The sequence below is a fragment of the Chrysochloris asiatica genome, unplaced genomic scaffold (assembly GCF_000296735.1).
Source record: "Chrysochloris asiatica unplaced genomic scaffold, ChrAsi1.0 scaffold00118, whole genome shotgun sequence".
Lineage (NCBI taxonomy): Eukaryota > Metazoa > Chordata > Mammalia > Afrosoricida > Chrysochloridae > Chrysochloris > Chrysochloris asiatica.
Window position 1 is genome coordinate 8426044 of NW_006408636.1, and position 22410 is coordinate 8448453.

The 22410-nt window shown below is 45.9% G+C and overlaps 3 protein-coding genes across 3 annotated transcripts; 1 reads left to right on the plus strand and 2 right to left on the minus strand.

Moving 5' to 3' along the window:
* Positions 1-3198: 3198 nt before the first annotated feature.
* Positions 3199-10180, plus strand: FOXO4 (forkhead box O4). The gene is made up of 3 exons (XM_006868533.1): positions 3199-3757; positions 8608-9664; positions 9989-10180. Exons 1-3 carry the CDS (start codon positions 3305-3307, stop codon positions 9994-9996), a joined length of 1518 nt encoding a protein of 505 aa, XP_006868595.1. The 5' UTR covers positions 3199-3304; the 3' UTR covers positions 9997-10180.
* A 1916-nt stretch (positions 10181-12096) lies between these two features.
* On the minus strand, positions 12097-14601 carry LOC102822734 (chromosome unknown open reading frame, human CXorf65). Its single transcript, XM_006868554.1, is given in 6 exon segments — positions 12097-12225; positions 12448-12554; positions 13520-13588; positions 14037-14171; positions 14373-14459; positions 14577-14601. Coding segments are annotated over 6 exon segments (552 nt in total).
* Positions 14602-15467: 866 nt separating this feature from the next.
* Positions 15468-19266, minus strand: IL2RG (interleukin 2 receptor, gamma). Its single transcript, XM_006868534.1, has 8 exons — positions 19152-19266; positions 18769-18922; positions 18374-18558; positions 17846-17985; positions 17239-17401; positions 16445-16541; positions 16005-16074; positions 15468-15662 (listed from the first exon to the last, which is right to left on the minus strand). Exons 1-8 carry the CDS (start codon positions 19264-19266, stop codon positions 15468-15470), a joined length of 1119 nt encoding a protein of 372 aa, XP_006868596.1.
* Between the last annotated feature and the right edge of the window lie 3144 nt (positions 19267-22410).

A 22410-nucleotide genomic window follows, 5' to 3' on the forward strand; every position in this document is an offset into this window, starting at 1 on the left:
AACTCATCTCCTCAGTACACTGGGTTGATAGGGATGGACAACTATCAAAATTGGGGGCTATAAAGGCATGAAGTAGCTGGTTTACAAGCTTTCATGAGGATACTAAGTGTGGGAACAAGGTGGGTAAGATAGAATCCCCACTGATAAAGAGTTTTCCTTTTGTCCAGATGGGTCTGGTAATGATGGAGATAGGATTTTATGATTCAGTTGTGAGTAACTGTTATCAGGACTAAAGGTGATTGTCTCAACTGTAAATGTAGAAGAGGTGTAACTAAAAGGGGGAGCAGTAAATCTGTCATTTCAGGAACAGAGAACCCTAGGACACTTAAGAGGGAAAGAGCATGAGTGGAGCAAGGGATCCTACCCAGAAAAACATCGAAAACAGATGGTGGCAGAGATGATGGCATAGAGAGATAGAGCAGCAGAGAACTATAGGCCCATAGACTGATAAAGGCAATGTGCCTGCGGGCAGGAGGTTGGCTTGCAAAATGTGCCCTGTGGACATTTTAAACAAATATATATTTTCAATATGGTATGTATACATTTAAAAAAAAAAAAAGGTAATAGATATAAATACTGTTAGCTGCATGGAGGGGATTTTAATCACCACAATTATTTGAATGTAAAACTGATGATCTGCCCTGTAAACCTTCTCTCAATTTACAATAAAAGCTTCCCCCCTGACACCCCACAATAAAAGCTTTAAAAAAAAAAAAAAAACAATATAAAACGCAATAACAAGACTGTGAGGCTTGCTTAGGAATGCAGAAAAGGGAGAACAAATTATCCCTGAGGGAGACAGGGAAAGTTGAAATAAGAGTTCTCCAGAATAAGACACTTGAGGGGGAGGGTGGAATGATGAGAAGTGGACATCTCAGGATACAGAAGAAAAGGTATAAAAAGAGTTTGGTATATCCAGGGAATAGTGTGAGACTCTAACTAGTGAGAATTTAGTATACCCAGTGAAAGATGATACAAGAGAAGTGGGATGTGGTCTTAATCTGAAGAGCCTTGTAGGTTTTACTATTACATAGACAATGAGGAAAATCAGAAAGTTTTTAAACAGGGAAATTATATAATGACATATACATGATATGATCCCAGTTCTCCTGTCTCCTGTGTAATTTAGGGCAAGTCACTTAATCTCTGAGCATTAGTATCTTCATCTATAAAATAGGGATGATAGTGATATCTACTTCACAGGGTTGTTTTGAGGAGTAAATGAGCTAATGTAGGTAAAGCACTTATACAGTGTCTGGCACATAAAAACTACAGCCAAACTAAATCAAATCTAATCCCATTCAACTGCCCCATATGGTTTCCAAGGCTGTAAATCTTGACACAAGCGGACTGCGACATCTTTTCTCCTGGAGTTCAAAATTGGTGGATTAAAACCAATGACAACTCAAACGCTTTAACCTCTGCATCACCAGGGCTCCTTGGCACATAGTAACCCACCCACTGCCACCAAGTTGATTTCGATTCATAATGAACCTGTATAAGGTTTTCAAAGCTGTAAATCTTTAACAGAGCAGAGTCTCATCTTTCTCCCATCTGGTGGGTTTGACCTTGCAGGTCCAGTGTGTATGAAACATAGTAAGGGCTTTGTAAAATGTAGCTATTATTACCCGGTATGTTTCTTTCAAAAGTAACTTTGTCAGCTGTACAGGATATCAGCTGTAAGGGAAAAAAAGCTTGATGGAAGGAAGTCCAATTAAGATCATAACAAAAACCAAATCGCTGCCATCAAGACGATTCCGATTCCAACTCTAACACATAGGGTTTCCGAGGCTGTAAATCTTTATGGGAGCAGAAAGTCTTATCTTTCTTCTGCGAAGTGGTTGGTTATCAGCGCCATGTCTATTCTACAGCACCACCGAGGCTCCTTAATTTAATTCTTGTTACAAATTACAACTTGAACTAGGATTGGATATAGGAAGTTAGAAACATTAGAGATGAAGCATAAATCTAGTTTGGGAGACTGAGCGGACCAAGACATCCATTAACTGAAATCAGAGATAAGGGTAGCCAGAGGATAGGAATGTGGATGCAAAAACAATGCGATCAGTTTTGGACATGTTGAATGAGAAGTGAAGCAATTGGAGATGCAAACCTGGATACCAATATTGAAGGGAAATCCAGAAGAGCCAGTAGAGAAAACTGAATGGTGTGTGGCGCCACAGTGTAAACTGAGTACAGGGGGAGGAGGGGTGAGACACTACCATCAGTTAATCATTTGTTTAGGTTACATGTAACAAGCCCTACACTCAATTCCCCAACATGTGATTATTGTAACTGCTGTCGGATAAGCACTGGACTGCTAATCACAAGGTCGGCGGCGGTTCAAACCCAGCAGCAGCCTTTTGTTGTTTGCTTCTGTTTTCCTGTAGACCCCACATTTTCTCCTTCAGTCCTCGTCTAACTGAAAGAAGTTTGAACACAGCCACCTAGGCGACCCAGAATCACAAGGGAGACGGTGAAGTGTGGTGGGGGAAAAAAAAGTCCCTCAAGCCCTCTAAAAATCCCACCTCCCCATATCCTGCCACGCTACTCCTCTCAGTATCAGGCTCCTGGACGCGAAGTAGGATGGGAGATGTAGTTCTCTGTGGCACAACTAAAGAACTCGGTTTCCCAACTGACCCCTCAGGCGCGTGCGCAGATGGCTCCCCTGGCGAGTGGTAAACAGACGTCAGGCGGGGGCTGCTGCTTGGACCAAAACAAAAGGGAAACCGAGTGGGGGGGGCGGGGGGAGGGCTGATAGGGAAATTGGTGCGGGAATAAGAGAGGCCGAGGCCGTTGGGATCTGGACCCTATTATCAGTAGAAATAAGGGGCGGGGGAGGGGCAAGTGACGCGAGGGGAGCTGGGCGTGGGGGTAGGCTGTAATCCGGGAGGAGGAAATTTGGGAGGAGTGTCCGGGGGGCAGCAATTTAAAAGGGGGAGGGACTGCGGCTCAGTAGACCGACGGTGATGGGAGTGCAATGTATGAGGGGGTTACCCTGCCTCGGGTTTAAAAGAGCCAGACGCTGAGTGAGAGACTGGAGAGAAAGTGCCTTCGCTAGAGGGAAGTTACAGGTGGTATCTAGGAAGGAGCTCAGAGGCTGTAGTTGGGAACAGGGTCAGACAACTGTGTGGAAGGGACTGCTTGTGGACTGGCGTCCTGGGGCGTGGGGAAAGTTCAAGACTTTTGAGGACTGGCAGGAATGTGCCTGCTGGCCCTTGGTGCTTCCCCCCTGGGGGGAGGCATAGTGAGGGACTGTAGCAGGCTCCACTGAATACTGAAACGCGGAGATTCAACTCCACATATGGAGCTAGAGAATGAGAATTCAGCCACAGAGGCTGCCGCTACCATAGACCTAGATCCCGACTTCGAACCCCAGAGCCGTCCCCGTTCCTGCACCTGGCCCCTTCCCCGACCCGAGCTCATTACCCAGCCGTCTGAGCCGCGCGAAGTGGAGCCAGTTCTGGGAGAGAAGGTACACTCAGAGGGGCGTTCAGAGCCCATCCTGCTGCCCTCCCAGATCCCAGAGCCAGCTGGGGCCCCTCAGCCAGGGATCCTGGGGACTGTAACAGGTCCTCGAAAAGGAAGTTCCCGCCGGAATGCCTGGGGAAATCAGTCATACGCGGAACTCATCAGCCAGGCCATCGAAAGTGCCCCCGATAAGCGACTGACACTCGCCCAGATCTATGAGTGGATGGTCCGCACTGTGCCCTACTTCAAAGACAAGGGTGACAGCAACAGCTCAGCAGGATGGAAGGTAATTGTGACCCCCTTACCTCAGCCCCAATGCCACCTACCCTGGCCCCCCTATCCTCCCTCCTCTTACTCTAGAGCCCCTTTTACCACCCCCCATCCCTTTGAGAAGCCCAGAGATCCACCTTCAATCTTCAGATTTACTTAGTCCATAGTATATATGCCGCCACACTCTGTGCTTGATGCTGAAGAATCACAGAATAAGACCCTGTCCCTGCCCTGCAGAATATTGAATTCTCTGCTCATTGTTCAGCACTCCTAGCACTTTGGCTTGAGCTGCCCCAAAGGCTTACTCCCATAGGGAAGCCTTTTTCCTATGTACTGCGGGAACTGTGGATTCCCCACATGATCCTGCCTTCCTTCCTCACCCTCTTCCCACCCCAATACTTTTCTCCCATTTCTATGAGATTACTTGGATTCCCTGCTTGCTTCCCAATACCTCAGTGTAGAGGTACTGTTCTAGAACTACTCTACCCAAGTGAAGTAACAAAAGGTAGAGTTCATAGGGTAAGACAGCTACTTTTGTGCAATAAGAAAAGGGACTGTGGGCTGCTACCTGCCTCAGTTTACCCTATAATGCATAGAAACTTCTTTGTAAGAGGTTATTCAAGTTTTGGACAAAAGTCTTCATTTATTGCTGAAGAATATTCATCCTGACAAAGGAGTTAGAACTCTGGTTTTAGAGCACAAGGCTAGAAGTTTCCTTGGCCTTCCAGAAGAAACCAGTAAGGAAACATCTGACAAAATGATCTCATAATTTGTTCTGAGAAATATGGGGTTCTGTTCACAAAATGGGAGTGTGGTGGCTTCATAGGATAAGCACTGGACTGCGAATCACAAGATCGATAGTTCAAGCCCACCAGCAGTTCAACAACAAAAAGATGAGGCTTTCTGTTCCCGCAAAAGATTTGTATCCTTGAAAACCGTATATAGAGTTTTTATAAGTCAAAACAGACTCAAGGGCACTTAACAAGAATTCATAAACTAGAGCTCTGGTCTGGCATTGTAGGATAAACACTGAACTGCAAAGTCAGCAGTTCAAACCCACCAGCTGCTCTCGGAAAACCTATACAGGGTCGCTGTGAGTCAGAAACGACTCCATGGCATACAACAGCAACAATGTTCATAGATTAGGAGTCCAAATGGTGCAAACAGTTAAGCACTGGGCTACTGACTAAAAGGTTGGTCATTTGAAACCACCCAGTCCTTACACCTTGGGAGTAAGGATTGGTGATCTGATTTCTGAAAGGTCACAGTCATGAAAACCCCACAGAGCACCGTTCTACTCTGACACACAAGGGGTCACCATGAGTGGGAATTGACTCGATGACAATTTGGGTTTTGTTTTTTTTTTTCATTACGAAAGTGAGGTACTCACTATGAGTCAAAATCAACTCAATGTCACCTAGCAGTAACCACCTGTATTAATGTCTTTCACTCCCCTAAGTAAGGAGCTCTGATAGTGGTTACGAATCAGGCTGCAAACTTCAAGGTCAACAGTTTGAAACTACCAGCCATTCCGTGGAAGAAAGACGAGGCTTTCTGCTCCTGTAAAGATGTATAGCCTCAGAAACCCTATGCAGGGTCATTATAAGTCGGAACCGACTCCATGGCACTCCACCACTCCCTTAAGTAGTGTAGTCCGCATACAGCAATGTACAGAGTTGAATGATGAGATGGTCTTTTCCTACCCCACACACTGCCATCAAGTCGGTTCTGACTCACAGCGACCCTGTAAAGGGTATTCAAGGCTGTAAATCTTTACGGGATCTGAAAGCCTCATCTTTCCCTGTTGTTGTTGTTGTTAAGTGCCATCGAGTTGGTTCTGACTCACAGTGACCCTGTATAGGATTTCTGAGGAGTGACTGGTGAGTTTGAACTGCCGACCTTTTGGGTTAAACCGACCATGCTGTCCAGCGCTTTCCCTCCAACACCACACCAGGACTCTCATCTTTCCCTAGGTGTAAGAAATTGGGAAATCAGATCTATAATATACCTAGGGGCTGGCAAGAACAGAAAACAAGACAGACAACTGCAACCGTTGGCACTATTTCTGAGTAGACAGCCACACCACCATCTCAGTTTATAAAGAACTCCCCTCCTTGGACCCAGCCTACACAGCTGTTTTTCTTTTCACTTAGGTTCATTTTCCAGTGTAGTAGAAATAACCACAAGTTGTTAGTTATGCTCTGGGAGTGTAGTCCTTTTAATTTACACTTACACAGGGGTTTTCAATTTACAGAATACTTTTAAAATATTCTATTTCATTAATCTTCACAGCAATTTTGAGATTCCACATTTTGCATATTCAGAAAGTAAGGCACAGAAAAGTTGGGAAACTCGTCTTTTATCAATAGAATGAAGACTTGAACTCAGGTCATATATAACTATGTCATATACTCTTTCTGCTAGTCCATGCTTCCAAATAATCTTCCAGAACCTAAGAAAGACAACCGGCTTGCTCACATTGGAATAATGGCAAAACCAAATCAGGGCTTCAGAGCCCTGGGGAGGTGGGAGAAAGCCTCATACATGAACTGTCTTTCCAGGTAGATGTGCTTAGGTTAGTCCCACACCACCAGGGGGCGGCACTTACTTAGAACAAGAAAACTTAAGCTAGGTGGCTTGGGGAGCAACAAGCAGCCACCCCCTTCCAATATGTAAGGATTTTAGGCCCTGGTATGGCGCCTTAGGATGAGCACTGGACCACGAGGTCAGTTTGAACTATAAGGTTGGCAGTTCAAACTTACTAGCCACTCCTCGAAAACCCTATGAGTTGGAACCTACTCCTCGAAGGCACTTAACAACCACAATAAAAAGAGAGCTGACCTCTTTAGATAAGAGGCTGTGCTGCTACTAGTTCTGAGGTCTAAAGAAGAAGGGATGAACTAATGGGCCGTCTCAGTACACCCAGGAATCAGAGTGTGAAGAGGGGGAAATCATGGTGGTCATTGTAGTCTTCGGTTTCTAAGAGCCCTGGCCATATGGGCAACTGCTACTCCTTGAAGGAGTTAGGAACATCAATGCAGCAGAGTAGTTAGAGTGCCATTACAGCAATGTCCCAGATAGACTAGGAGCTCTTTGGCTAAAGAGCCCTGGAACAAGAAGCCATTTAAACATCTTTCTCCAGGCAAAGGGTCTTCTTATCTTAGAGCATCGGAGTGGTTTGTGACTGCCTGCAGCCCCAATCTTCTAATTGCTCCAAGCTCTTCTCAGCAACTCCCTAGAGTTTCTAAATTCTAAAAAGTTTCTTGTGTGAGGTCATATGCCCCTAAGGTTAGAGAATTTATGCAGAGAAGTGGAGGAAAGTGCAAGGAAAAAGATAGGGAACAGCAGGGAGGTTAAGGGTTGGGAGAGAGACCTAGTAGTATAACTGGCCTGGGACAATCAATAGAAATAGGCCACAAGATCTGTCCTAATCACAAGGTTGGCGGTTCAAACTCACCAGCTGCTCCTTGGAAACCCCATACAGGGTCGCTGAGTCGGAACTGACTCGGCGACACATAACAGCAGGACTGAAGAAGCTATCGATCTTGTCTCAAGGAGCCACTGGATGAAATTTCTCTGTAGCAGAATGTCATTGCATTATTGAGGGAAGAATGGAAGGAAAACACATAGCTTCCAATACCCAAGCACTCAAGAACTGAAAAAGCCTCAAGTGGAGCCTCATTATTACCCCCAGGGACCACTCACCAATCAAGCAACACATATCAATCTGAGTGTGTAGTGTGAGTTTGGCCCTCAAAGGCACCATTGTGGGCTGGCTGCAGGATTGAAAGACATGATCCATGCTCTTGGTGCTTAGAGTTGATGAGACTAACTACAAGAAACTGTAAACAATGCAATATATAGACTGAGTAACATTGTATGGAGCAGATTAAAAATACTGTAGCAGAATTAGGCTGCAAAAGTCAAGCAACCACTATAAAGAGGTGGGATTTAAGCTTAATATTGATTAGTAGAATTTACAGAGGGGAAATCCTTTCAAGGAAAAGGAGAGAGAGGAAGAATGTTCTCTTGTATTTTAGGCACCTAAGCCCTGGTGTGGTGCTGTAGGATAAGCACTGGACTACAAGGTCGATTTGAACCAAAAAGTGGCGGTTCAAACTCACCAGCCACTCTTCGAAAACCCTATACAGGATCACTATGAGTCAAACCGACTGGAAGGCACTCAGCAACAACAGCAGAAGCCAGGGCTGATTATAATTGAGGGTGTGCAGATGAGAAGAAGTAAGGTTAGAATTCAGAAAGAAAGAAAAAAAAAGGAATCTTCAAATCCTAGAGGTAACTAGAGCCCAAATACCCTGAGGGAAATGAAGAACCAGCCCCCACTGAGGTTCAGCCTCAGCCTTTTCAGAGAACTGGCTCAGCACTGGGTGGATCAGTCATGGGCTGTGTTACACCACTGTCTGTAAACTCCACCCAAGCCTGCACTCAAGGAAAAGGGTGGAGCTGTAGAATGCTCTTTTCCCACCTGAGCTTAATTCTTACTGGGCCAGGGGTGTGCCTCGCCTTCTCCCACAGCTTTAGACAGCCCCCAGAGACTGGGGTGTGGGTGGGGGGACAATGCTGTGAGTTTTTCCTGAACACGTGTAGTGCCCTCTGCAGCAGGTTTTCTGGGCCCCTGTGCAGAGGAGTCAGGAGCAGACAGAGCAGCTTGACTTAGGGGTGGGAGCTGTGTCTTCTCTCCCTCCCCTGCTTCTGCCCATTTGTTTTCCCCCTAGGGCTTTACTTTCTTTATGTCCCCAGAAATAGTCCTACTTTGTCCCAGCATCCTTTTAGACTGGATTGCTGACCACTTACCTCCCCCACACACATCTCATGCCCCTTTCCTGCTGCCTCTTCCCCCACCAGAACTCGATCCGCCACAACCTGTCCCTGCACAGCAAGTTCATCAAGGTTCACAATGAGGCCACTGGCAAGAGCTCTTGGTGGATGCTGAATCCCGAGGGAGGTAAAAGTGGCAAGGCACCCCGCCGCCGGGCAGCCTCCATGGATAGCAGCAGCAAGCTGCTCAGGGGCCGCAGCAAGGCCCCCAAGAAGAAAACAGCGGTGCTACCAACTCCATCTGAAGGTGCCACTCCGACAAGTCCTCTTGGCCACTTTGCCAAGTGGTCAGGCAGCCCTTGCTTTAGAAACCGTGAAGAAGCCGATGTGTGGACCGCATTCCGTCCACGAAGCAGTTCCAATGCTAGCACTCTCAGCACCCGGCTGTCCCCCATGAGGCCAGAGCCTGAGGTGTTGGTGGAGGAGGAAATCCCAGCCTCAGTCAGCAGCTATGCAGGGGGTGTCCCTCCCATCCTAAATGAAGATCTAGCGCTGTTAGACGGGCTCAGTCTCTCATCTTCCCACTCCCTGCTATCTCGGAATAGTCTCTCTGGCTTCTCTTTGCAGCATCATGGGGTTACTGGCCCCTTACATACCTACAACACCTCCCTCTTCAGCCCAGCAGAGGGGCCCATGTCAGCAGAAGAGTACTTCTCAAGCTCCCAGTCTTTGGAGGCCCTCCTCACCTCTGATACGCCACCACCCCCTGCTGATGTCCTCATGACCCAGGTGGATCCCATCCTGTCCCAGGCTCCAACACTTCTGTTTCTAGGGGGGATACCTTCCTCCAGTAAGCTAGCCACAGGAGTTGACCTATGTCCCAAAGCCCTAGAGGTTCCAGGCCCCAGCAGTCTGGTTCCCTCCTTTTCTACGATAGCACCACCTCCAGTCATGGCAGGTGCTCCCATCCCCCAGACCCTGGGTACTTCTGTGTTCACATCACCTACTGAAGCTGCAAGCCAAGACAAAATGCCTCAGGATCTAGATCTTGATATGTATATGGAGAACCTGGAGTGTGACATGGATAACATCATCAGTGACCTCATGAATGAGGGCGAGGGACTGGACTTCAACTTTGAGCCAGGTACAGCACTCCCTAATCACTCTAGCTTCTCACAACCTTCTGTCCACTCTTAAGTGCCCAGCTAGTCCCATAATCTGAGCAAAGAGGAGATTTAGAACAAAGAGTAGCTAGAACTCCTGAGTAATTGGAGAGAGCAATATTTAGAGTTGTATAGTTTCCAGATGGGACTTCAGCAATGCCCACCCCTACAAGGTAGCACAGAAGGGGGCGGGGGGGGGGGGAATCTCTTGTTTCCCTTGGTGTAAACCTGGGTCATGGAAAGTTGTCATGCCCTCATGACCCAGGTGAGTTTCTTACCTTGTCCTCTGTTTCTTCTTCCCACAGATCCCTGAGCCATGGGCTAGAAGTTTTCTCCTCTGCTTCAGAGGTGGAGTCAGGCTGTCCATATCCACTCTTTATCCTTGACCCCCCCCCACCCAGGATTTGGTACCCTGCTTTAGAGCTAGGGTGGGGTCTGGGCACACACGGGTATTGAGGAAATTATGAAGATAAAGCTATGGGGACTATGGGAGGGAGGGATGAGGGAGGAGGAGAGGGAGAGGGTTTATTCTCACTGTGCCAATTAGGGGGTAAGGCCCCCTCTGGGAGCCATCCTGGGCTTCCCCCATCCGGGCAATGCTGTTGGAAATGTGAAGTCACCAGTGGCCTTACCCCTGCCTTTGGGAGCAGGAATTTTTTGTAAGGAGTCTTATCTGAGCTGGGCCAGATAAGGTTGAGCCTGGGATTTTGATGCAGTGGCCCCTTAGGCCTGTGGTGCAGGATAGGGAGCTAGGGGTGATCTGGAAGGGCCAAGACCTGAGCACTGCAGAGGCTAGCCTGACCAAATTGCCCCTTGGAAGACTGCAAATAACAGAAAGACTTTTTATTATAAACTTTTAAAGAAATATAAACACAAGTATAGAGATTTTTAACAGTGACAAGGTGCTTTTCTTTCTGAAGGAAGGCTTTGTCATAGTGATATGATACAAACACTACAGACAATACTAAGGAGACACCATGGGGTGGGGGTGGGGGCGGGGGCTTAGAGGAAATGGAGGAGAGAACTTAAGGCCAATAGAGAAAAGGGGAATAGGAGGTGAGTGGTAGTGAATAAGGACAAGAACTTTCCATTGGACCAGGTCTAGGAAAAAATTTATGCAGAAATAGGTTGGAGTTTCCCTAAGGAAAAGTCTAAGCTAGGTCCACTCTTTTTGTCAACTTGTGCCTGGAGTGAGTGGTGTTGGTCTGTAACCACATTCTTTATGACCCAGTGTGGGTTAGTGCTACTGTGGGAGAGTGCACTGAAGGCCTGGAATTAGGTTAGAGCCTGGGAAGGGGGTGGAGTGGGAGAGGGGAAGGAGGGAAAGATTTATGGTAGCAAAGTAAGTACAGAGACCTCCCTGTTCAACGCCTCTGACAGCTGTCCCTGTCCTTCATCTTCTTCCCTGACTACAGAAGTTGTATGGAAATGTGTGTGGTGAAGAAACAGGGAATGGGGGGGGGGGCGGGCGGAGAGCTGAGAGCTTGGCTGAGGATCTGGGAAATGAGCAGGGATGGGGAGGAATGTGGATCAGGTTTACTAGCACCTGCCAGGGAGGCCATCTGGTGCTCCCTCTTTACCCCTCCCCCCCAACCACCCAACAGCCCTTCCCCCAGTTCTCTTTGCATTGTCTCCGCCTCTCCTGCCTCTGCTGTGGGTTCCTGTTATTTCCTGTGTCAGCGCCTGGCCTACCCAGATTGTATCTATCAAGTGCTAGATTGGAGTGGGAAAGTGTGTCAAATCAATAAATGAATAAATTCAATAAATGCTTATAACCAGTTTTGGTTTCTGCTGCCTTGCTGCTCCCATGGGAGAAGGGGGACGGAAGGGTAAAGGGCGGTTGGAGTGGGGGAAGGAGACTACACAGATGCAGAGAGGTAGAGGGTGGGGGGTTTTCAGTAGAGGGAGGTGGTAGACTGTGGTGAGGGGAGGGAAGATGCCTATCTGACACTGAACCCCAGCAGAAGAAGTAGGTCCACCATGAGATAGGCTTTGTTAGGGGAGGCAGTCTGGTTTAAGAAGCTCCCACCCCCTATTCCATCCCTCAAAAGCTCTTTATACTAGACTTCATAGTCTTCCAAACCCTCATCAAGGTGCTCACTGCTGTTTCCACCTACCCTCAGAGCCTCCTTGATGCAGATCTTGGAGAAAGGAGTCCTTAAAAAACAAACAAAAGCACTGCCATCGAGTTGATTCCAACTCAGCAACCCTATGCAGGGTTTCCTAGACTGTAAAGACTATAAATCTTTATGGGAGCAGACAGCCTTATCTTTCTCCCACAGCGGGGCTCTTGGGTTTGAACCACCAACCTTGTGGTTAGCAACCCAATGCCTAACTCACAGCATCACCAGGGCGCCTAGAAAAAGGAAACTCGTGTTAAATTCCAGTAATTTCATACCAAGTATTGCTGCTCTCAATTGGTCAGTTTATTTAGTTAACGATGTTTATCCCTCCTAAGAAAATCTGCTCTGGTCTTATGGAGTGGACCCCTACGAGTTGGAGGAGGAGTGGAACCCTCTTCCTCTGATCGTCCTGCTTTAGACTGAAAAGGGAAAAGGTCAGTAAGGACATACACAGAGCCCCGTGGGGAAAGTTGCTAACAAACTAGAGCCAAAGAAAGGATAAAAGAGGTTGGAAAGAGGTGTTGGGCATGGATGTTTGGTTCAGAAAGTAAATTCATCCCAGGGGGCCAGAGTGGAGGAACTTTCAGTTGGCTGGTGGGGGCAAGGGGATGCTGGGACAGATCAAATTTGGGGAGGCTTACTGATAGGTTCACGGAGGATTCAATTTGAACGACCTTCTTCGCTTCTTGGATTCTAATCATCTTCACTCTACTCCTCTCTAAGAGGTCACATTGTGTGCGCAGTGCATCTAGGAAACAGGAAAAGGCACCCAAATCTCAGGACTGAGACCTTACCCATCCCAACCCCCCCCCCCCCCCCCACAATCATTCAAACTATCATTTGGAATAACCTTGCCTCAGGCTAAGCTGAGGAGTGATCTGAAGGTGCCTAAATTTTGCCCTTTTTGGTGAGACTTGGGACCTTAAGATACCAAGAAAAAAGGGATGAAGAAAAAGATGGAAATGAAGGGATGGGAGATAGACTGAGAAGATGGCTGAGAAATTGGGGTGGGGGTGGAGGGGTCATATTTGTACACTCCATGTGGTTTGAGTTAAACATCACTCCTAAAGTGAATCTGAAGTCCTGGTTTGGCATTGTAGACTAAGTACTGGACTACTAACCGAAAGGTCAGTGGTTCAAACCCACCAGTCATTCCTTGGAAACTCTCTACAGGGTCACTGTGAGTTGGAACACTCAATGGCATTTAACAACAACAAAATAGATCTAGATCCAGATCCTGTTTCCCATTTCTAAAATCCTGGGGTCATACCTACATTGTTACACTGTTGTTTTATTGTTAAGTGCCGTGGTGTCAGTTCTGATTCATAGCAACCCTATATAGGATTTCCCCGGAGTGGCTGGTGGGTTTGAACTGTGACCCTTTTATTAGCATTTCAATGCTTATCCTACAGTGCCATACCAGGACTCCCAGTGTTACACTAGCCCTATCCTATATTCTAAAGAGCCCTGGTAGCATGGTGTGTTATGTGTCAGGCTGCTAACTGCAAGGTTCAAGTCGACCAGTGACTCCACAGGAGAAAGAGGAGACTTTCTGCTCCTGTAAAGATTTACAGCCTCAAAACCCCTACAGAGGTCCGCTGTGAGTTGGAACCAACTTCATGGCACACCACCATTACCACTCTATATTCTACATCACACAGTTATGTACTGTACTGTCCATGCCCTTCCCCACCCCCACCGCAATCTCCTTACCCAATAGCTCATATCCTGGATTCTTAAGGAGGGGCACAAAAGCTCTGTAGGAATTCTCAATTCGGGTTCCTGTGAACACAACAATGTGCCACTCTTAGCCCCTGTCCCTTAGTCTCCACCCATCCAAAGCCCAAGATTCCAGGACTCTAACATTAAACAGGAGTCCTAGTGTGGTGATGTAGGAAAACCAAAAGATCGATCAACAGTTCAAATCCACCAACCGCTCCTCAAAAACCCTGTACAGGGTCACTATGAGTCAGAACCAACTCGACGGCACTTGACAACAACATTAACCACTACCTTGAGCTGATGTATCTAATTTCCTCCCCTCAAGTCCATCCCTAGAATGAGGTAGGGTGACATGGCATATGTGTATGTTATACAGGCAGTGCCCTTTCACTGCTGACTAGAGATGGTCAATTTGGATCTGATTGAGGGTACCCTATTTAAAGGACAAGGCTTATGATCCATCTTAAGGACTTTGCCGTATATCTAGAGAATGCTCCCAAGTCTCTACCTGGTGCCCCACGCTCCACCCTACACACGTAGTAGGTGCTTCGAGGTGTAAGGAATTTGCTGGCATATTCTTCAGGGGTCTTCATCATGAAAAGCAACTTCATTGTCCCTGTTTCATCACACAAATCGATGGTGTCTGGGGGGAAGCCACAGAGTAATTGGGGCAGCTAAGGAAAGAGAGTGGGAACAGAAAAGGCCAGTGTCCTATACTGAATGGGTTGGAGAAAGCTCTGGGAATATGAGGAACTCCTTTCTTTCCAGGAGGAGGATTTGGGAGCTAAGAATTACTTTACTACTCCTGACTCTTGGTTATTAGTCCCCTCCCCAAATTCCTCACCTGTTTTAGACAACCTCATCTTACAGCGGATGTAGTGCAACAACAGAAGGACAGAGCAATTGGTATTGACCAGAAACTGCTGATGATCTGAAGAGAGATGAGATGGATTATGTGGACCAATCTCTGTTTATTTAATCTCTGTGATTATTGCTCTCAAGTCTTACCACCCTCATACACAGACTCCAGCTATCTGTTGCTCCTTACCTCCATATTTGATGAAGATGAACATGTTTTCAGGGCTGTCTTAATCTTCAGAGAGAAGCCTGATGATTCATGCAGAAGTAGATGTTCTAAAGGTCTTAGGGGTCAAATGGGCCCATAGGATTGGGGGGCTGGAGGGGTAGATGGATCCCATAGGCTGAGGAAGCCCAGACTGGGCATACAGAAGAGAGCTATTTGCAGTTGTGGATAACCAGCATCCCTAGGGGTGGGGCCCGAGGCTGCAGTTGAGGGATTATGAGGTCAGAAGTGTTATGTGTGACATGGGGTTGCAAGAAGGATAAGAAAAGAACTTGGGTAGGTTTATAAAAGATTTGTTGGGAATAGAGGCAATGTAATCAATCTAAGTTTAAACTAGACCCTGGAATAAGTACAGAACACTTAGAGAAAAGCAAGTTTCTAGTTAATCTTTTAGTACTACCCCCTTCCACAGCATGAATCTACCTTTTCCTACCCTCAGCACCATGCCGCTCACCCTTATTACACCCCATGCTTTTCCTGCTCCCTGTCCTCATGACAGATATTCTTTTGCTTCACTTTATTTAAAAAGAAAGAAAGGAATGTATGTGAACATGACAGACATTCTTGTTATCAACAGAAACTTTATTTCTTACTGATTTAGGAACAGTTGAAGGGTAAATGGGAAAGTTGAGGGAGGAACAGCGGGAAAGAAAATCCTAAGCAAAGGAAGGGCTAACTAGGGGAGATGGGAAACAAGTGCAGGGCAAAGGAACAATTTTCAACTAGGAGTTACTAAATGAAGGAGTTACTAAATCGGTCACAGAGGGATGAGGTAAATATCAGTCCCAGACAGATTGGATAAGGGAAAAGTTAGTACATCGTGGGGCTATAGGATCCTGGGGTTCTGTCAGGGTATCAGGACTCAGGTTTCAAGGTGTAACATGGGGTGGGAGAAAGGCAATAGGAGGAGCTATGCTGGCTGCTAGGAGAGCCTCCAGGCCCGTCCACTAGAGCTCCTCCTTTTGGGGGAATTTCACTGACGCAGCAGAGCCTTTCACTGTAGTCTGGCTGCAGACTCTCAGCCAGTCCCTTAGAAACGCCACTCCAGGCCTAAAGACAGATATCTCCAGGTCAGAGATCAATTGAGAGCAAGAATAAAAAACCTAGCCTCTGTGCTAAGGGAGATCTCACAACACCTGCAATTGCTGTGATTACTGAAGGGCGCAGACCCCTGGGCCCCCAATACTACGGTTCCATCTGCTGCACCCAATCTATATTCAGTTCTTCTGTGTGTCTCTGTCTAGTCCATTGCCTATTTGGTTATCCACATCCTGATAGTTAGTTCAGGTCTCCTTCCTCCCCTCTGTCTATCTTGCTTCTGCCTGCTTCCTAACTCTGTACATTTCCCTACCCTAATAACACACTGCAGTCTGCTTATGGCAATGTTCTCACCAAAAAGTTCCCATGGTATTCAGTAACCAGGTCCTCTAGGTTCTTGAGGGTGGGAATTCGGGGTATTGCCCTAAGTGAGGAGAAAGAGAAAGCAAAAGCACTTTGGTTAAGTTCTATTATTACCCTTCTCCCAGTTCCTCAGTATAGAATGAAGTGACTTGTGTTCTCTATGCCTGTAGCGTCTTCCCATCACCATGCTCTCTTGGATGATCCTTCATTCTTTATTAACCTGTACTCTACTCCTAGAGATCCTACAATAGGGATACTCACTGGACTATTAACCACAAAGTCAGTGGTTCAAAACCACCAGCCATTCCTTGGAAACCCCAGATAGGGTCGCTATGAGTCGCTATGAGGAACCAGCTGGACAGCACTTAATAACACCAACAACGATTCCCAACCATTCCCACCTTATTTTCCTGGGTTTACCCAAATCTCACCTTTCCAGCCAGATGTACACAAAGATGAGGCTAATAATGAAGCCTATGGAGCCAAGGGGGATAAGCCACACTCCCCATGCAAACAATGAAGGATTCTCTACAGAAAAGAAGAAAGGAAAAGGGATCTAATATTTGTGGTGCATCTACCATGTGCCTGAACTCCTGATGTGGTGCTGTAGGATCAGCACTGGACTGTGAACCACAAAGTCGGCAGTTCATACCCACCAGCTGCTCCTCATAAACCCTAAACAGTGTCGTTACGAGTCAGAATGGACTTAACTACAACTACTACTACTATGTGCCAAAATTTGTAGAACTCCAGTTTGGAGCCAGACACTGTGCTAAACACTTCCTGTATTCTTAATCCTCACAATACTTGAGAGGGAGGAACATTTATTATCCCCCATTTTAAAGGGAACAGAACTGAAAAAGGTTAGTGAAGTGCCCAAGGTCAAAGGGGTAGTAAATGGCAGAGTTAAATTTAAACTCTATAGCTGTTTGGTTCCAAAACCATTTTCATTTTATGCAGTTTCTCTGAGAATGCTATAGGGAAAATCCTACACATTTTATATCCCCCTTGAATACTCCTTCTGCCTGCTTCCCAACTCTCTATACTCCCTTACCCTAATAACACATTGACCCAACTTTACACAGAAAAGCATTGCTTCCTGGGGGAAGCAAGATGAGATGGGGCACCAAGTTTGGGGGCTTAAGGGTAGGGAAGTAGAGCAAAAGACGGTGGTGGTGTTAAAGAGGTTTAGAGTGTTGGGATAATGGATTGGAGTCTGTTTTACCCTTTGATGTATTGCTCCCCCAATGGATTGGGTGACTCCATTCACTCCAATGTTGAGCACTGCCACAGAGTGGGTTATAGCGACTCCGAACACGGAAAGTGTACAGTTTCTGCCCATCCACACTAGGCAAAGAGAAGCTCCGTCTTTGGGTCACTGATTGTTCCTTGGGGGAGAAAGAGGATCAGAGAAAGGTGGGCGTCTATAAAGGAAGGGAGAATTAGAGCACAATGCTGACTCCACCCCAATGTCATCTTCAGATTCTTCCCAGTTCCTCCCTCCTATCTTGACCACTCAAATCATACTGCTCCCTTCACTGTCTTGAATTTAATGCCTTTCCCCCAAATTCCCTTAAAGGCTGCTTTTTGCTTACTTGTCTATCTGGTATTCAGGATAGTATGGGTATAGAAAGTTTAATGTAAATCATTGGCAAGGACAGGTGAAGGAATTGGGAGGATAGGGGTGGGCTTCAGATTGGTGGGCAGAGGAACTGAGTAGTGGGGCAAAGGCATAGATCCTTTGGAATTAGGCCATCCTATCTGGCTGATTGAATCCTTTATCCCCACTTGCTTGGCCTTAGCTGCTACATTCATTTATTCTAGTCACTCACAGTCCAGCTGTGGTCCCGGTTACTCCAGTACTGCACCAGATATTCCAAACAACGGTCCAAGTGTTTGTTGTCCCAGCTCAGCTCTAGTTGGGATTCACTCAGGTTGCGAAGTGTTAGATTTTCCGGAGCCCGGGGGATTACTGGAGATATGTATGCATGTGTGGTCATTTCTCTGGCCTAGACAAGTCAAGATCCTGAAGGTAGTGCCCCTTATCCCTCGTCCCTTCCCCATCCCAATTGTCTACCTCCTTCTTTCTGCCCAAGTAGCCTTATGGTGAATGAGGACCATTCCATATACTCCCCCAACCAAGCCAAACCTAATGCCGTCTAGTTAGTTTCAACTCATAAGGATCCTGTAGGACAGAGTAGAACTGCTCCTTGGTGTTACTCATCTTTCTCTCAAGGTGGTTTTGAATCACCAACCTTTTGGTAAGCAGTTCAATGCTTACATTACACCCCCAGAACTCCTTCCAAATATCCCAGCACCCCACAATATCCCTAGACTCTTGACCCCCTATTTTCAAATACCCAGATTCTGTAGCTTTAATGTCTGCACAGCCTGCCTCTTGGATTCCCTGGGGTCCTGGAGCTGGATGACGAATGTTTTGTAGAGATGAATCTCCTCTTTTTGAAACCAACAACCAGAAGTGATCTGTTCAGAGAATAGATAGTAGCCACATTCCTGGGCTTTATCATTATCAGAATTCGTGTACCTAGAGAAGAATGAAAAGGAAGTGGAATGATGGGGCACATTTGGATACTACAGATGTCCACAACCCAGCCTCATTTTCTCTGAACTGACTTATAATTTGCCCCATGAGAAAACAGTGGGAAGCCTGGGGTGCTGGCTACCCTCCTTCTTGGTCCCCTTCCCTTGCATCTCCTCCCCTTCCCATGTGCTACCCCCTCCTCCCTTCTCATACCAATAGTGCAGAGTCAAGTTGGTAGGCTGTGGCTCAGAGCTACTGTTCCAAGTGCAGTTCATGTACTCAACATCGAACACAAAACACTGAACCTCTGGGAGTGGCAGGGTAGAAACACTGAGAGACCCAGGGGACATAGAGGTCAGAAAGAAATCTAGATTGGAGTGAAAATGAAGCGGGAGAGGGGAAGAGAAAACAAAACAAAACAGAACAAAAAAAAAAAAAAAACGATGGTTAGAGGAAGGAGTAACATGTGGCAAGGAACCCATCCCCCTGCCCTCCCCACTCTCTCTTAAATTCTGCCCACATTGTCCAGTGACAGGATTCAGAGTTCTGTATGTCCCTTCTCACAACCCCCCCTCCCCCAGTCCCAAGTTCCCCACCAGCTGTGCTGTCTTCATTCCCATTGGGCGTGAGGGCCATCAGGTTCAGCCCCACCCCCAACAGAGGTAGCTGCAGGAATAAGAGGGGTCTGAATGGCAATGAAGGCTTCAACATGGCGCTTGCTCTTCTTTCCCTGCGTGTAGTCTATGTCAGGAACCTGGGGCTCTTCACCCATTACCTCTCCCCACCCACGTATTTCCTTCTGTCATAGTTTCCGGTGAAAAGAACCTTTGAGATCAGGGCTTTACAGAGGGTGTGGTAAATGTGTACTGTCATACAGGCTAAATTCCCCTGGGAGTTTAGGTGGCATCAAGTAGAGACTAAGGCTGATTATGGGGTCCTGGTGTGGCGCTGTAATATAAGCACTGGACTGACTGTTAACCACAAAGTCAGGAATTCAAACCTACCAGCTGCTCCTTGGAAACCATTTACTGGGTTGGAACTGACTCAACAGCACTTAATAACAAAGGTAGCATAGTGGTTACGAATTGGTCTGCTAACCTCAGGGTCAACAGTTCAAAACTACCAGCTGCTCCACGGGAGAAAGATGAGGCTTTCTGCTCCCATAAAGATTTACAGCCTCAGAAACCCTGTGCAGGGTTGCTATGAGTCGGAACTGACTCCACGGTACATAACAACAACAAGTTGTACAATATTACTACAGACTCTAGATTCCTCAGATCACCTAGATCCTGGGAAGGATCTGTTCACCTCAGCCACCATTCCCAAACACCTTCTCTTCTAAATCATTACTTGTATAAACTTATATAATGGAAGGTCTAAGGAGCTCTGAAAATACAGAGTCACTGTGGCAAAAGGAAATGGTTGATGTTCAAGCGTTTCAAGAGGTAGTATATGATCAAGAGCCAATGATACTGAAGGAGGAAGTCCAAGGTACATTGAAGGAATTGGCAAAGAACAAGGCACCAGGAATTGATGGAATAAAAATTGAAATCTTTCAAGAAAGTGAGGCAGCACAGGAGGCATTCACTCATGTCTGAAGACTGTAGAAGAATTGGTGCCTTTGAGTTATGGTGTTGGAGAAGAATATTGAAAGTGCCATGGGCTGCCAAAAGAACCAATAGATCCGTTTTGGAAGAAGGGCAGCCAGAGTGTTCCTTAGAGGCCAAGATGGCCAAACTGCATCTCTCATACTTTGGACATATTGTCAGGAAGGACCAGTCTCTGGAGAAGGATATCATGTTTGGTAAGGTGGAGGGTCAGAGAGAAAGAGGAAGACTCCCAATGAGATGGATTGACCAGGTGGCAGCATCGATGGACTCAAGCATGGCAACAATAATGAGGTTGACCCAGGATCGGGCAGTGTTTTGTTCTGCTGTGCATAAGGTCACTGTGGGTTGGTACCAACTCGATGGCACCTAATAACAACAACAACAAAGGAGCTCGGGTAGCGTAGTGGTTATGAACAGGGCTGCTAATCTCAAGGTCAGCAGTTAGAAACTATCAGCTGTTCCACAAGAGAAAGATGAGGCTTTCTGCTCCCATAAAGATTATAAACTCTGAACCTTCCCTTCATTGTTAAAACTTTGTCAATGTGCCATTGTCTTGGGAGGATAGAAAACACATAGTTTTGCCTTCGTGGGCATATAAAAGGGTGGTGGTGGGAGGTGGTTGTGTGTTGTGAAGTCAGTTCCAACTTGTAAAAAAAAATATTGCTACTAGGGTTCCAGTTCATACATACACAGGTTTGTTCCAAACAAAATGTGATTAAACATGTCTCTGCAATCAGCGGATGGCTGCAGACAAGCTTTCTCAGTAATATGTTTGTCTTAGTCTCATTAGGGTACCTTCAAAAAATAGATGTAATCAAAACAGTGGCTTCTGAGGGGATCTGTGTTGTTGTTATTGTTAAGTGTCATTGTGTCACTACTGACTCATAGTGATCCTGTATAGATAGGGTTTCTGAGGAGCAGCTAGTGACTTTGCAGTCCAGAACATTAACCCACAGTGCCAGAGACATGATTATTACTAGAATCTACTAACTAGTCTCCATTTTCTAAAGTCCTTCCCCAAAACAAAGAATAGCTGACTGAAGACATTACTTGCAGAAATTGTTTATTCAGCAAATATTTTTTGAGTCCTTACTATATGTCAGGCACTGTCCCTATGTTTTGGAAATATGCACATGAATAAGACATCCTCACCCTTCTATGAGTTCATAGCTAGATGGAGGTGACATAGACAAATAACACAATGCAGTGCAAAAAATTTTATAGAATAGATATGGAGATACTGTAAAATACTTGTATGTGAACAAAGAAGAGGAAGTAACTAAGTTTACCAAGATTGGGGGAGGGGGAAATTCAGGGAAGGCTTGGGGGAAGAGATGCTATTTGAGAGGAATTTTAAATAATGACTGGAATTTTACCAGAAAAAAAGGGGTATGACATCAAGAAGATGAAAAAATCATTTGACTGGGAGTCTCAGAAAATTAGGATTATAGGTGGTCCGGGATTATCAATGAGTTTCATCCCGGAGTCTGTCTTTAAATTGAATTTGCAGGTAAATTGGAGCAGATAGGTACAGTTCGGTTCATATCTAATGTCAGTCAAATGTTTGTCTTGTTAAGTGCGTCAAGTCAATTCCAACTCATAGCGATACTGTATAGGATTTCCTAGGAGCAGCATGTGGGCTTGAACCACTGACTTTGTGGTTAACAGTTCAATACTTACCCCAATGTTTGTCTTAATATATAGTGTGGCTTTCTATGAGTAAATGTAATGAAAGAAACACTTCCAGATACACTAAAACATTTTAATGTAAAACACAGTAATAATAATAATGTTTTGATGTGCATTGCAAAGTAGTGCCCATTTGTCATTGTGAACCATTGTATGCACCTGATTTTTTAAAATATAATTGGCTTTACTGGGTTGGTTCATAACTATGGGTTGTTCATAGGTGGGACATTTGTGTAGTCACCAGGTGACTGACTGTATAGTTCTCTCTTCTTTCTTTTTTTAAAATTTATTATTATTAATGTTTTTATTGTGAATTGAGTGAAAGTTAACAGGGCAGATCATCAGTTTTACATTCAACAAATCAAACAACTTGTTTCATTACAATTATTATAATCCCCTCCATGTACCATCAGTTAACAGTGTTTCTCTCTATTCATTTTAGCTTTTTTTTTTTTTTTTAAACACTCAGGCGTATATAATAAGTTACATCACCAAAGGGCACATTCTGCAAGTCTGCCTCCTGGCCTCCAGCTCTCAATCCCTCTCTTCCCATGAA

Excerpts from the sequence above, each read along its gene's own strand:
- FOXO4 (XM_006868533.1), top strand. The coding sequence starts at position 3,305 with ATGGAGCTAGAGAATGAGAATTCAGCCACAGAGGCTGCCGCTACCATA. Across the intron at positions 3,758-8,607 it reads ACAGCTCAGCAGGATGGAAG|AACTCGATCCGCCACAACCT; the intron begins GTAATTGTGACC and ends TTCCCCCACCAG.
- IL2RG (XM_006868534.1), bottom strand. The coding sequence starts at position 19,266 with ATGTTGAAGCCTTCATTGCCATTCAGACCCCTCTTATTCCTGCAGCTA. Across the intron at positions 17,986-18,373 it reads ATTAAAGCTACAGAATCTGG|TAATCCCCCGGGCTCCGGAA; the intron begins GTATTTGAAAAT and ends ACATATCTCCAG. Across the intron at positions 16,542-17,238 it reads GGGGAGCAATACATCAAAGG|AGAATCCTTCATTGTTTGCA; the intron begins GTAAAACAGACT and ends TCTTTTCTGTAG.